Genomic DNA, 14,914 nt, shown 5'->3' with positions numbered 1-14,914 from the left:
TCTCTCATTTCATTTGATTTATTATCCTTACTTCCAATTAGATTGTATTATATTGTGTCATCTTCATTCCAACATCATAGTCAGTAAAATAAGTTCTCCTTCTTAGATCGTTGCCGCTGCTCCGTTTTTTTTTCTCGGGAAGCCAGGGCAAGCCCACGAGCCTACTGCCCCCCTGTCATGGGCACAGATCTATCTAGATAACTCCATGACAACAAGTCTTTTTCCATTCTGACCTAGGTTCACTGGATACATTTTCAATTTGTCAATTTAGATTTTACTTTTTTTTTTTTTAATTTAATTTTTATTTTCAAGCATTAAAAATGATTCATTCTTGCATATTTGATTCCTTGGTTCTGGAATTCTCTGTTCTTTGATTACAGTATGTTTGGATTTTTATTGTTTTATTTACAAAATCCAGACTAATTCCATGCTCTCATAAAAAATTGCTGATGTCTCTTTACCAATCTTCTCCTTATTTTTTCATTTCATGATTAAAATATACACTATCCTTCTTACCTCAGTTTCTCTTTCAGGTGGTTGTACATGCTAAGAAATTATCTGTTATACTTGCCTGCAAACTACTAACATCTCTCTTCTCAATTGTTATTCTCATGTTGATAAACACTGAGTAGTTGATTAAAAAAAAAAAATCATTACAAAAAATGCCGCGCTTAATTTTTTTTCGAGAAGACTGTAATAAAACCTAGTCCCAAAAGCTACCATTTGAAGTTCTGACATTGGTTTAATTCACATACAGAAAACTGTATCATATCTCTGTTCATATCACTGCAGAGACAAAAGTATTACATATTAAAGTTTTGCAGGTGCCTGCAGTTTGTGATTAGGTTGATTGAAATGTATAACTATGAAAAAGGGAGAGAATCTGACCAAAATGTCTCAGTGAAATCAGACCTTCCTTCCACCTTGCCTTCTTTGAATTTACTCTTCCATTGCATTAAGTCATACTTCTAGCTTTTCAGATAAGAGTTTCAAATTTATTTTTTAAGCATGGGCATGCAATCCAGTTGTAAGTAAACTCAAGGTCTGCAAAAGATCATAGAATCATAGAATATTCTGAGTTGGAAGGGACCCATAAGGATCATCAAGTCCAACTTCTGGTTCCACACAGGACAACCTAAAAATCAGACCACGTGTCTGAGATGGTTATCCACATGCTTCTTGAACTCCAGCAAGCTCCAGAAATATCAATGAAAATAGAAAAACAAGATGCAACTGTAGAAGTAAGCAAGACCAAAACAAAACAAAACAAAACAAAAACCAAACTGATTTATCACTAAGATTATATTCACTGGTATGAAGCATCTTTGGCACTAGTATAAGTATGTAAGATATTATAAAAATATACCACACTGTCATCTGTTTTAGCCAACAAAAATAAACACATAATTGATTTTTAAATGTATTATCTTTCTCTGTGTTTATGCCCAGAGAGATAGCAGTAAGTTCAAGAAACTTCTGTCCATATCTTTCCCATAAACACTGACCTAAATTATAACTAATGCAAAGTTCGTAACACATTTGCCAAAAAGTAAGGCTAAAAATTAGATTGATTTCTACTGAGATAGATAAACAGAAAAAAATGTAGCTTGAAAGGAATTACAAACCAAATAAAATGATATTGTTTGATTGCATGCTCTATGTAAACAGGTATTTTCTGCTACATCCATGTGTATTTCTGAAGTCAAAGTAGTAGTTTGTAAGGTTAATGCAGGGGCTGAAACTACCCCGTGTTTCCAAACGTGGTAAGCCTCAGAATCACAAGATTAATAATGGTATGACAAAGCTGTGAAACTATTTTTTAGAATTAGGGAGAATTTACTCTTTATACCTCTTTACTTTCATTTCCTCATTGTCTCACTCTCTACTTTCAGGACAGTAATAGTTTAGCCAGAGTAATTGTCCTGTTGACATTTATCTTGGGATTTTATTCATACGGTATGTTAAGATAAAATTGAAAATGTACTCAGTGGAATATTTTTGCAAAAAATAGGAGATTAATACACAAAACTCACCCTGAACTGAGTCATGACTGGTCCCTGGAAATGACAATAAATATTGAGATTGGGAGGGATAAAGAAAACAGTTTTATCTTCAAAAATGTTTCCACATTACTATTTCACATTGATATCACATAGAATTCTTTCCATTTAAAAAAAATTCACCTGCCTGGTTTTGCCTAATTTGTTTCTCTGGATTTTTGCTTCCCTTGATGAGGCAGGCCATTTATATTATTCTCAGTTTTTAACATCATTTGTAAAGAATGACCTTATTCCAACCAGATTTTGCAAATTATCAGCCTTCTCTACATTCCAAATGGTTTTGAAGAACAAGACAATATGCAACAAGAGTTAATAAATACATTAAAAACTCAGAATGAATCTTTCCACTGGTTTTCTTTACATAATACGAGCATAAAGTTCTTCATAGTGGAAATGTCTTTGCTTTCTACTTTGTTGATGAATATATTTGAATAGTGCTAATAAATCAAATTGTTGAAACAAAAAGACAAATGGAATGCTACTTTAATCCAAGGTAGAAGTTCGAACAGCATTCTATGACTATTTCAAAAAAGATTATGAAATTTTTGAGCAGTGCACACCACATGAAGAAATACTTTTCCTAGTATTAGACATCCTGTAAGTTAAATGAATGCTTGGTGATTTGGGGCAGCAAGAGTGAGTGATGAGGAAGAAGGCATCATATGCTGAACGTTAGCCCTGTGGATATTCACAGTAGAAAAAGTGCATACGAGAGCAAGCCATCTGGACTGTCTTTCACCCGGCAGAAGGCTGTTAATTTTCTCTTTTGATTCCTGGTAAACATATTTTTTGATGCACTTCACTCAAACCCAATGCTATTCCAGGACAAAATATTTCACTTAATTTTCACTGGACTTCATTTCTGCCAAAGCCTAAATATTCCTTGCTAAAAATGTATTCTCTAAAATATAATAGACTTTTGAAAACTTGCTAGGAAATAATGATTTTTTAGCTTTTATAGCAGCTACAGAAGGACCAAATGAGTTTTCTATGCTTATTTAAAATTGTTGGCAGACTGTGATCAAAAACTGCCTGAAGACCTAAATATTTTTTGAACCTGGCCTTTTCTTTCATCCAGTCTATTTAGGAACCAGATTACTCTATGGGCTATTTTTTCTAAGACACTTGAGTTCATAAGTAAAGCTTAGTTCAACATTCAGAAGTTGATTGTCAGTTCAGAGCATGACTTTCTAAAAAAATTTCCAAAGCTAAGAGATTATCAAAGATCATCCTCTACTGAATCATTTGTAAAACTATTTTTCAATTTCCAATATGCCACAAATGCAGCTAAACTTCTACCATTCCAAAACTGTGTGTAAATATCTGACTGACTCTGTAACAAAAAAAAAATTGTATAGATTTTTTTTTTTTTTTTAGCAGGACACATAGGACACACTTAATAGAGAACAAATCTCTGAACTGTGAGCAATAGGAAAAATAGCCTTTTACTCTGTGGTTGTCTTTCATGCATTTTCACGTATGTTATATGGTGAAGATAAAATAAAGTAGCACTCTGATAAAGGTTATTTTAACCTCTAGTCTAACCTCTGGCAATGCTTCTTTTTCAAATCTGCCTCTATGTAGGAAAGGAATGCTGGGCATGCTTTCATTCTCATGGTTGCTAAAACCAATGTTGTAAGCCAAAAAAGTAGCACATATCATACATATCCCTAAGAAACATCACAATAATGAATTGATCCTAACAGCTTTTTAAGATTTCAGAAAACTGTTTAATAGAGTACATTCTTGCAGGAAATTTAGAACAGTTTAGTGGCGTCGTTGCCCAACTAAGAATTATGTATTAGGATTTACTCAAATAAGTGACAATACTCTTTGAAAAAAAACATTTCAGAATATATTATTAGGGAATATCTTCTCCAAAGGTAATTTTTTCCAAAATGATTAATAAAGTCAGAAAATTGATTGTTCTCTCAAATTCTTACATTTAATATATGTACAGATGTGATTTCTTTAAATATATATGACTAAAGAAATAATTTCGGCAACAAACAAAATAAGTGAATAATGAAAATTTCTGGGACCCAAAAATTCTTCTTTCACAAAAAACATAGATTGAGCACATACATACTTAACTCTCCACAAATCTGAAACCCACTGTAGTTTATCAAACTCTTTCATTACCTACATGACCCGCATTTTTTTTTCAGAAAAGCATTTCTGCTTAAAGCCTGACAGTTTTCAAAGGAAGCTCTGGGTCCTACATCTTTTTATTTATTTATTTATTAAATACAGGAATACAAAGTACAGATAGGTAAACGGTAACCTCAGCTTCAGAAGTTAGACAAGTGGTTCAAGTAAGCATCAGAAATGGATACTTCAAAAATCTTTTGAGATTCCCTCCAGCCTCAATGAACATCTAATCTTGTCTCCTTTAGTCTACCCCTGAAACAACTCTAAGACCTCAAACGCACTCTTCCCTGAAAAGGTAAAACTGGCCTCCTCAAACATAGGGAAGGCTGAGGTACTTAAAGAGATATTTGCCTTGGCCAATATCTCTTCAAGGCCAGTCAGGCTTCTCACACCTCTCATGCCCCAGAACTTCCAAGCAGGGGTCAAGGGTGTAAAATCCCTTCAGATGTTAAGAGCAGAGCAAGTCTGAGACCACCTCAAGAGGCTGAATGTGTACAAGCCTATCGGGCCAGATGACATGCACTCCGGGGCTCTGAAGGAACTGGCTGATGTGGTTGTCCAGCTATGTATTTGGCCTATGAACGCTTTCCTAATGAGTCCAAAATGGACTGAGTAATGAGTCTAAAACTACACAGAACTGAGGACTTTTTTCACTTTTCTACATTTTTTCCTGGTTTTAGCCTGTTTATTCAATTGTGACACTTAACCATTTTTAGAGAAATAAGACTGAGAAGCATAATTAATTATATCATTATACTTTTCCACGTTATACTATGTTTATAAAAAGTGTTTCAGTGGCATTATAGAACTGAGATCACATGATGCAAAGCCAGAAAGCAATCAGAGTACATTCTGCATAAGCTGTGAAGATCACAACTTCTAGTGCCTGTGTTTGTGTTGATCAGATATTGACTCTGCAAAAACCTACATCTAGGGCTAGGATATCTACCTACTAGATAACAAGAAAACAAGATTTCAGCATTTTAGATAAGAATAATTGCTAAAAAAAAGGTAGAAAAGACAACCTGTATATCTGACCACAGACTAACATGCCATTTATTAATCATATGAAGATATTATGCATGTGTATTCATTTAAAAGACTGAGCTCCCAATATGAGCCTTTTTCTTTTTTCAAAGCAAAGGATGAATCTGAGGAAATTTTTATCATGGACTCTTTTGCTTTTCCATTTACATTGTAACTTCATAACAAATTCCATTTAAAAAAGGGATTGTGTTCTTTGCAGCATAAAACATACAAAAGTTTTATTCTGATTTAACATTTACAGGCATGCTCCTGTAATTCCTTAAGCGTCAAGACACAGCCAAGTTATGGGGACCCTCTAACCTATAGGATACTTCTTTCCCGGCAAAAGCTAGAAAACAAGAATCACTGTTACAAGCTCACAACCTGGGACAAACCACATCATCCAGTATTATCCCAAACAGAAACAAAACACTGCATATGTCTAGTGTGGACAAGTGGTAAGTCTGCAAAAGGTGGGAGATATTAAGAAAAAAAATTATTCTACATGCTGTTTACTTTTCAAGAGTTAAAATATGCTCTAGCTTTTATTCCTCCTACACTTTAAAAACAAAAAGGAAACAAAACAAAACAAAAACAAAAAACAACAATGATGATCTCTCAAGGACAAATCAGAGCTTGGCTAAGTTCTAAATCATAAATGTAATATTCATGGATATTTCAGTGTACTTCAGAGGTTGATTTCATAGACTAGAATTTGTTATTATTTACCTGAGAAATTATAGAAATTCACATCAGCTCATCTCAAACTCAAGTGACTGGGTTGTTTAGATGATCTCCAGGCAGTCAGACAGCCTGAACAAGAAATTGTAATGCACTAACAAGTCACTGCCTACACATGCTCCTATATACTCTGGGAACATGGGTAGTTGCTACCCAGCTGCTCTGGAGGGGAAAAACAAACAAATAAACAAACAAAAAACAGTTTGCATGGCTGACTGTGGCTGTGTAAGAAATGTGAAGAAAACTAGTCAAGAACTTTAAAAGCTATCAAACAGCGTGGTTTAAAAATTGTAAAATTCTATGCAAGCAAGATCAGAAGCAGAACACTTTGTCTCAGAGCAGTGGATTTATTCATTTTGATGAAGGAAGTTGTGATGAATTTTCTTTTTAATGTGGTTGCAACTTAAAAACATTATTTTCTTTTTGAAAAAGTACGACTAGATATCCTTAACTTAAGCAAAACTCAAACCTAGTTTTGCAAAAATACAGTATTCTCTGTGCCATATAACCATCAATATTGGTACTTGATGAAAGTAAGATATTTGTCTGTATGTTGACCTACTGTAGGACAATAGTAGTTTGCTCAATGACCACAGTTCTCAGAAGATAATTGTCTTAAAAAGTGATTATAGTCAATTAGTTCAACTTACTGACAGTGACATTTTGCATTTGACTCACGCCATATTTTCATAATGTAAACAATAATGCTTATAGTTGCATGGTACAGAAAGTAAGAGCTGTGTCAAGCAAATATATTGTCATATCATCCATCAGAGATAAAGAGCTCTGTCTTGTAGAGCTCAACATTTGCTACATAGATGGACTGCTGACGAAAGGTTGTCTTAAGATCAACCTTCTGGAGTATATTGGCTGGAATTCACTAAAGTTCACATGAAAGACATGAAAATATCACCAAATACCAGCCTCATACTTTCAGAGACATCTGCTGGCCAGATCTTTCATCTCATCTGGGATAGCCTGTTTGACACGGCACAAAAAACAGACATAAAACAGTAATGCCATCAATTGTCTCTGAATGCCTTTGGCAATTTATTGGAGCAGAGATGAATACAAGAAGTTAGCAGTAATTGTAAGGGTGAAATGATTACTATTCATGTTATTGTGAGCAAGATAAAGATCTTTCCTCCAGTTCAATAACATGCAATCAATTTTTCACATGATACAGAGCCAGAGATTTGTACTAATAATATATCACTGCTCAACATTCATAAATGGATAAAATAGATCTTTGGTAAAGACTACAGTTTTCCCCATGCTGTTTTAGAACTTCAACTTCCACAAAGCACTAGATGCACTGAGTTTACAATTGAGATATTAAAAAGTTATTTAATGAAGACTGGTACCTAATGAGTGACTTACTGCACCATAATGAATGCAACTTATTTAAGTAGAAGCTTGAACACTAGTGACTTCGTAAATTGCTAGATAATACAGAATGAAATCACTGTAACTGAAATCTTACATAATATGGATATAAAAATAATGATCATACCACAAAACAATGAACTATTGTTTAGTAAACATGATTTAGCATTTTTGTATTAGGTTGTAATAAGGAAAGGTTATTCTCTCACTACATTCACTCTAACCAGCAGTAAAATCTGCAGTACAAAATGGCATCCAGATATTTTTTTGTTCTTCCTTCACACTCTAGCATATGGGATCTCTTAGCCCAGCAATATGTACTCCTCCCTATGAACTTTTTTGAGGCCCAACAGATAGCCACTAATATAATGTGTCATTATTTGGCTCTGCTTCAGCACTTTGCTATAAAAACACTGAGGCCAGAAAGGAGGGATATAGAAGCAAGAACTTCTCCAGGCTTCTTGTTTCAGCTAAAGTAAAAAGTCCATGCGATTTCTTTATATTGCAGACAATTAATAACATGATACAACTGTATCATTCATCACTATTTCACGCAAACTTTTCAGTAGGTCAGTCGTAAGACTACTACATATTTCATACAATCTAGTGAACACAGTATGCTTGAAACAAACAGATAGAGGAAAAAATATGACAAACGTCACAGGGAATGAGAAATTTCTGAATTCCATTTACAGTCAATCTTGAACTCTGAAATGTTTAATCACTGATATCCTTTCTAGGCTTAAACATTTTAAATTTACCACATACACAACTCAGAAGAAAATAGGTTTTATTATATTTTTCATCACAACAAGCTAAGCGACTGGGTAATTTATTTGGCATTAATCTCCAGTTCAGCCTTTGAGTCTAATGCACAAATTAAAATGTTAGTTTCGCAATTTTGGGAAAAAAAAAAAAAAGAAAGAAAAAGATGTAAAGAAAAAAAAGTGATACAGAAAGTGATACAGTGCAAGATTCACTGAAATGACCTGGACTTTATTTTCCTGTCTCCTCCACTCCTTCCTTTTCTCCTGGGCCTCAGGAGCACCTGTCCAGATGTGATTATCTTACTAATAGTCAGATGGAACAAAATTGCTCACGTAATTTTCAGTTAAGCAAAAACAAACAAACTAAACAAGATTATTTGGGCAGGAGAGTGAAACAAGCCTGGCTCAACCAACTTAAAGTATATGAGATTCTGGACTACAGGCTGAATAATTCAAAACAGGGCATTTTCCTTCTTTTCTACACATGAACACATAATTCCTTATTGTGAAAAAAAGCAAATCCTTCCACTTTCTGTTTTTTATTACTCTAGAAAGAAGGCGGGAATCAGAGAATGTCCGTTAATGAGACTGTTCTTTTGTTATATATATTTTAAAATAAATAATTAAAAAAACTAACCTAAAATTTAAGTCAAATCTCACACACATTTCCTGTCTACCAAATGATTCTTGATACTACTTTCTCAAACTTTTTGCATGTTCTAATATAGCAACTCTGAAAATCTTAAAATAGATGCTGAAAGAGGGAAGAAAAAAATTGCCCCAGTCATCAAGTCACCAGAAATTATTCAGAATAAAGTCTGACTACTTTCTAACAGGGTGAAGGGATAGGATATAAAATGGATGATACTCACATGATCAAAGACTGATGAACTGTCCATTTAACAATATATTTAGTTTTCTGTGGACCACATAAGCATGTGAGAGAACAGTGCTTCAGACAAATAAATATGTGAACAGGCAATTAGCATCTGCCTTATCATGCATACTGAGTCTAGAACCAATGTATAATATGTCTATTGAGACACAAAATTTTTGTTGCTTACTCAATGACAATGTTGATCCTGTGGAAATTTTTTAATTAATTTAACTATTGATAGAGTTTTGATAGAGATATTCCATAATTTGGGACTTCTTTTTCACAGAATCACAGAATCATAGAATCACTAAAGTTGGAAAAGACCTCCAAGATCATCCAGTCCGATTGTCCACCTTTTATTCTTTTTTTCTTTTGTTGCTTTTGTTTCTTGAAAGCAAAACTTCTGGCCCAATTTCAACATTATGAAACTTAAAGGACATTATTAACTCTATATAATTTGCAAAAAACAACAAAAACAAAACAAAATCTATACTAGTAAACATTTCTGGATTTATTTATTTATCTTCTGACAGAAGAAGTGTATTTTTTTCCTGATTTATCTGTATCTTTGTTTACTATCTTTAGCACTTTATCTATGGGATAAATGTAGAGCTACTAAGCCTGCTTCACCTCTGTTACTGGAGAGGTGTTTCCTTTTATTGGATTCCTGTAACACTGAATCAATATATTTTCTATATTTTCAGCTGTATTATTGTTGTCAGTCTCTCTTGAAAATGAAAAAATGTATATTTTTATACACATTATAATCAGTTACTAGGATACTAAAAACCTGAAGATTTTTAAAGAAAAATAGTTGTTTCCTTTGTCTCATTTATTTGCTCTTTAACTATAGAAATATATGGGGTTCTGTGGTGGGTGTGACATTAATAGCAGAATAACTACCAGAACATCTCAAAGAGCAGGAAGCAATCAATCCATGACAAATACATTTAAATGAGTTATATATATCAAACACTTCTTTATTTCTGGACATTGAACATGTTAATTCTAGCCCTGATAGACCTTTCAATTTCTTTTATTTTCAACACTTACACGATTGTTTTAGAATAAGTATGCTTTATACTTGACATGAAATTTTTATGCTAATAGATATGCTTACTTCATGAGATACGAAATCATCCACATTTATTTCTTCATAGTTATCATCTACTTCATCACTTTTAACAGCTGCAAGCGCACTGGTCAGTTTCCTTCGCAAAAGAAAGCCCTTCCAAGATGCCTAAACAAAAAATTTAAAGCATGTTATACAAAGTCATAGATCAAACCCAAATCCAGATTCTCTATGTTATCCCATTAGGAAGATAAAACATCTTGGGTCCTGGTTTAATAGCTCAATGATCTGTTTTTTGAACTTTATGTGACATTTAAAACTACAAGACAAATTAAATGCCAGCATATGTCTAAAGCTTAGAGTACTCAAGAGGCTCTCCACAAGTAAGCAGAAAGGAATCCTGCAACTCCCTCAACTACAAACCTGGGTCAACTAATTAATTATTTGACAATTCCTTGAGGGACTATTATAAACCGAATGGAAAGACTACATAAGAAAAAGCTGCGTGTTAACTTCCAAATCACTGAGAATAAAAATACACTTGTACTAAATATCTTTTAGTTTACAAGTAGCTATTCTTGGAGATTTCTCATGCAATTGACCTAGGTCAGTTACTCTCTCTTAACTGTCTAAGATCTTTACTTAAAAATAAAAAAATACCAGCAGCAATATTACAACAAAGAAGTACTTTAGGAATTAGATGGTAGAAAAAGTAGCAAGATATTATGAGCAAATGTCAACCTACAGAATCAGATCCAGGAAAATTCTTCAGAGATCACAATGAAGTAGATGAAATAGCAAAACTAATTTCAAGACAGCAACTCTTTCCCAAATCACTGTTTGACATAATTAGAATCGAAGATGCCCTAAACATTTAAAATACTATGCAAACAAACAAACAAACAAACAAAAAAAAAACCCTCTCTCTTGAAAAATGAAGTGTTGTCAGCATTTAACAGCTTTGCAAGGAAGGCACTAAAACATGAAGGATAAATCTTATATCTGGTCTAGCATTTAGCTTGTTCATTTTTCTTAAGCGATTGTCTAACTGCATAAATTGCTAAAAATATTGCTGGTTTAAGACACACAGTTCCTCATTGTTATAAAAATGATTAAATATATTATATTTATTTAATATCTGCTTTCTTATCATTTCACTGGTGTTTTTTTTTTCTATAGATCTTCATAAACACCCAGATAGAGCATTACTGAGAGATCAAGAAAAAAATATATTTCATTCAACAAACACATTAGTTTTTACAAATGCAGTCAAGAAAAAACAACATTCTTAATAGTATGTACAGAAGGATAAACTGTAAGACAGTTAACACAGATCTATGAATGCAGATCAGCACTCAGTTGAGATCAAAAAGACAGATTATATTATAGCAGTTTTAAAGAAATGTGACAATAAACCTCCTTACTGTATAAATTCCTGATATATTTATCTCTGGAATGCAGTTTTAGTTACTCCTTTAAAAAATGACTGAATAGAATAAAGGTTCAGAGAGAGAAAAAGGTAAGTACAGTGTAGTGTGAAGAGACTAAGTGGACTGAACTCACTAAGGAATGAGTGAATATAAGGATGGATATGAAAGACCTACAGAAAAGTCTATTTACCTTCACATTAACTTTGAAAATCATCAGGTTTGGAACAAAAAAAAAAAAATGGATAAAATAAATTTATGCAGATAACTCTTAGTATACTAACTACATACTATACTAAAGAAACAAATTGAGCAATAGCGTGAAAATTTGCCTAAGATTGAAGAAAAATCCATGGACCCTAGCAACATGGCATATAGATTCCTTTTAGAAAACTAAACAGAGCCAAGGCATGGACTTGAATTCATGCACATAGTAGACTTCTAGCCCAGTATCTAGCATAGAACAGCTTAAGCCATGGTGAGCTGCCAATGGCAGTATGAATGAGGGAATCCTTTACTTTGAGAGATGAAGAAATAATGTAAGGCATGAATAAGTAGAATGGGAGAGATGAGATGAATGCTTAGTTGTATAGATATGACACACATTCTATCACTTATGCAGCATTTGCCAGTTTAATAGCATAGACTTACACACCAGAAAGAGCGTGGGCACAACATGTCATAAACATAATACTAGAACTAAAAAGAAATGAGATATAAAATACACGAAATTAGTAAGATATTTTCCTTACTAAATCTGAAAACTGGCAAAGAGAATGCTGGAAACAAACCTGGATTACTGTGGCAGCTTCATGTTTCTGTCTTGAAGCCTCTCCAAAATGATCATTCCTTGTTTTGGTGCAGTCAGTCTTCCTCCTGCTACGGTACTTCCTCCAATGAGACTGGATCACTGATGCTGCCATACGTAATCTAGTTATGAAAATAAGTACCTTCATGAATGACATAACCTCACCAGCAAACCTGGGTTATCATAGCTGCCCAACCATAAAATCATTGAAAGAGCTGCACTATGTATTAGAAGACTCTGACATTAAACTATAAATTACAACCTAGATGTACTATAAATGTTCAGAAACACAGGAGCATATTCACTCCATATAGCTTTGGAAAGACTTCCATTCACATTAATTACACTCTACATTCACTGGAGAGGAAGAGTCTCCTCAAAGCAAAGATTAGGAGCAGAAATAGTTCACTAATAACTACGTAATCTGTCGGGGTGGGGAAGGGTGGAAGGGATGCATTTATCTTCCATATTGAAAAGTATTAGAGGTGGCTAAGTTGAATACTGAAAACTGCACGATATAAAATGGAGCAGAAACAAAAAACTGACAAAGTGCCTTTTAATCTTTTGCCTACTTTTTGCCTACAGTTAAACTACTGGCCACAAATTATATGTGTACATTTTCAAAGTTGGCTATTGCTTAAAAAACTGATTAGAGGCTACTTACACTTGTTCAGTGTCTGAGCTTTCTAAATATGTAGTCAATTTTTTGACGGAGAAAAAGTTTAATGCAGTTCTGCATTAGCATGTTACTATCTTGGAATCCTCCACAAAATTCACATTACAGTTCACAAGTGGGTTTAAGAAAATATATCTAAATTTCTCCCAGTATTTACATATCTTCTTTATTTGTATAGTGCATTTATTTAAATAATGAAGTATTTTTAGCAAAAAAGATGCTTCAGCAAAATTCACAGCATTCTTCAGACATTAATCCAGAAGAAAGCAGTGCACAAAGTACTCAAGTATTTCTTCTTAAAAGATGTTTATTAAGTTTATCTATCAATGTGTATTTTTGAAAACAAATTAATATGAATTCATAACTGAATTTTTGGGTCCTTAGGGAAAAAGCTTCAGCTTTTGTTTTCTCTGACTGTACAACCAGAACCATACATTAGTAGCAAATACACTCCCAGGAGGTAATAAACCAATTTGTTTTATACAAGAGAATATTTGGGGGCACCGAACAAGTTGAACCGGCCCTTCACCTCTGCCTCTACTTGTAAGAAGTGGTTTGAGGCATGTTGGAGGAGTACCAAGGGCAGGGCAGACTGTTAGGTCCTCAGTCATCACAACAGCAGGAGACTGGCCTAAGGTCAAGGGAGTCGGATGGTAGATTAAAGCAACTTTTATATCTTGCCTTCTAAATGATATTGACTGTAAACTCTATGTAGATTAACCTTGAATATTTAGTGAACAATACCGTAGAAAACTTTTACACTAGTTTGTAGTTTAAATTCCCCAAAAATTCCAACAAACAACCTAGTATTTTCACCTCTAATGTTACTTGTGTATTTATGGGTTGGTGTCATAAATGCATTGCAAAAAAGAAGGAAAAGTTAGGAGATCAAGATAAAGTTTTAAAATTCTCTTATTAGACAGTGTTTTAAAATTAAGTGCATATTTGTCTATACTCTAATATATTACCTGAAAAAATACCATATGCAATTGTTAAGATGGAGATCCAGCATGTATCATCTTAAAATAATTCTTTATTTTCTAATCAACTTCAAAATATTACTTTCATACTATCTGTTCAATGCATATGTTTTAAACAGGAAATCCTCACTCTTATTACCTATCCATATAATCTATTTGAAAGCAAACCAAAATCTGTCTTACCTTTCTGTATTATTCTCAGAATCTCTTCCCATATTACTTTCTACAACTGACTGTTGCAATGTGAGCTGAGCAGATATGTTCTTGTTGCTATTGCTCTCCCCATTGCAATTAATACAAGATTCAGTGGTCTTCTGCTTCATTCTGTGATCTTCTTTATTTTCCTTTTGGTGCACAGATATGGAGGAGTTAAAGAATGTGGACTGAAAACGGCCAGTAGTAATCCATCTTTCAGAAGGATCCAACAAGACCTGTTTATTTTCTGTCACACCCATGATAAAGAGGTTATTTTCTTGTAGGCAGCCAGTGGATGCTTGCTTTAAATGATTTTGCAGTGCTTCTGGTCTATCTCTGTCAGTAGTGCTTAGTTCACCATACTCATGCGCACATCGATGTTTAATGCTAAGTTTCATCAACTGATTAAAATACCAGCATTGTCTCTGCACAGCATCCATGGAAGCGGCAATTCTGAAGAAAGATAAAAATGTTATTACATATATTTCAGACTATGAACAATTTTAAAAATATGTTCTCTTTATAAACTACACTATATTCTGAAGTATCCCTATATGTTTCCATACACTTACGGTGAACAGTAATTACTCTGAAAATCAGTTTCAATATTTACAATCCTTAAATACATTTTTTTAGCAATATTTAAAATATACTAATTTATATTTGACTGCTTATTTTACTTTATGTTTTTGTAACATTTTTAATGGTTTCCGTATTATTCAGAAATAGGCACTATGGCATATATTTA

General features: G+C 33.5%; 1 protein-coding gene across 4 annotated transcripts in view; it reads right to left on the bottom strand.

Moving 5' to 3' along the window:
* LRRIQ1 (leucine rich repeats and IQ motif containing 1) overlaps window positions 1–14,914 on the bottom strand; it is a 99,422-nt gene that overhangs the window by 48,211 nt on the left and 36,297 nt on the right. For all 4 annotated transcript variants that reach the window (XM_025154558.3, XM_040655079.2, XM_040655065.2 and 1 more), the window contains exons 16-18: window positions 14,155–14,619; window positions 12,299–12,437; window positions 10,129–10,248 (exon numbers count right to left, since the gene is read on the bottom strand). In XM_025154558.3, coding sequence (XP_025010326.2) covers window positions 10,129–10,248; window positions 12,299–12,437; window positions 14,155–14,619 — 724 coding nt within the window. The remainder of the gene's footprint in view (window positions 1–10,128; window positions 10,249–12,298; window positions 12,438–14,154; window positions 14,620–14,914) is intronic.

Source organism: Gallus gallus, chromosome 1 (genome assembly GCF_016699485.2).
Source record: "Gallus gallus isolate bGalGal1 chromosome 1, bGalGal1.mat.broiler.GRCg7b, whole genome shotgun sequence".
NCBI classification, from domain to species: domain Eukaryota; kingdom Metazoa; phylum Chordata; class Aves; order Galliformes; family Phasianidae; genus Gallus; species Gallus gallus.
The sequence above is the reverse complement of the archived record's forward strand: the minus strand, read 5'-3'. Positions and strand labels throughout refer to the sequence as shown.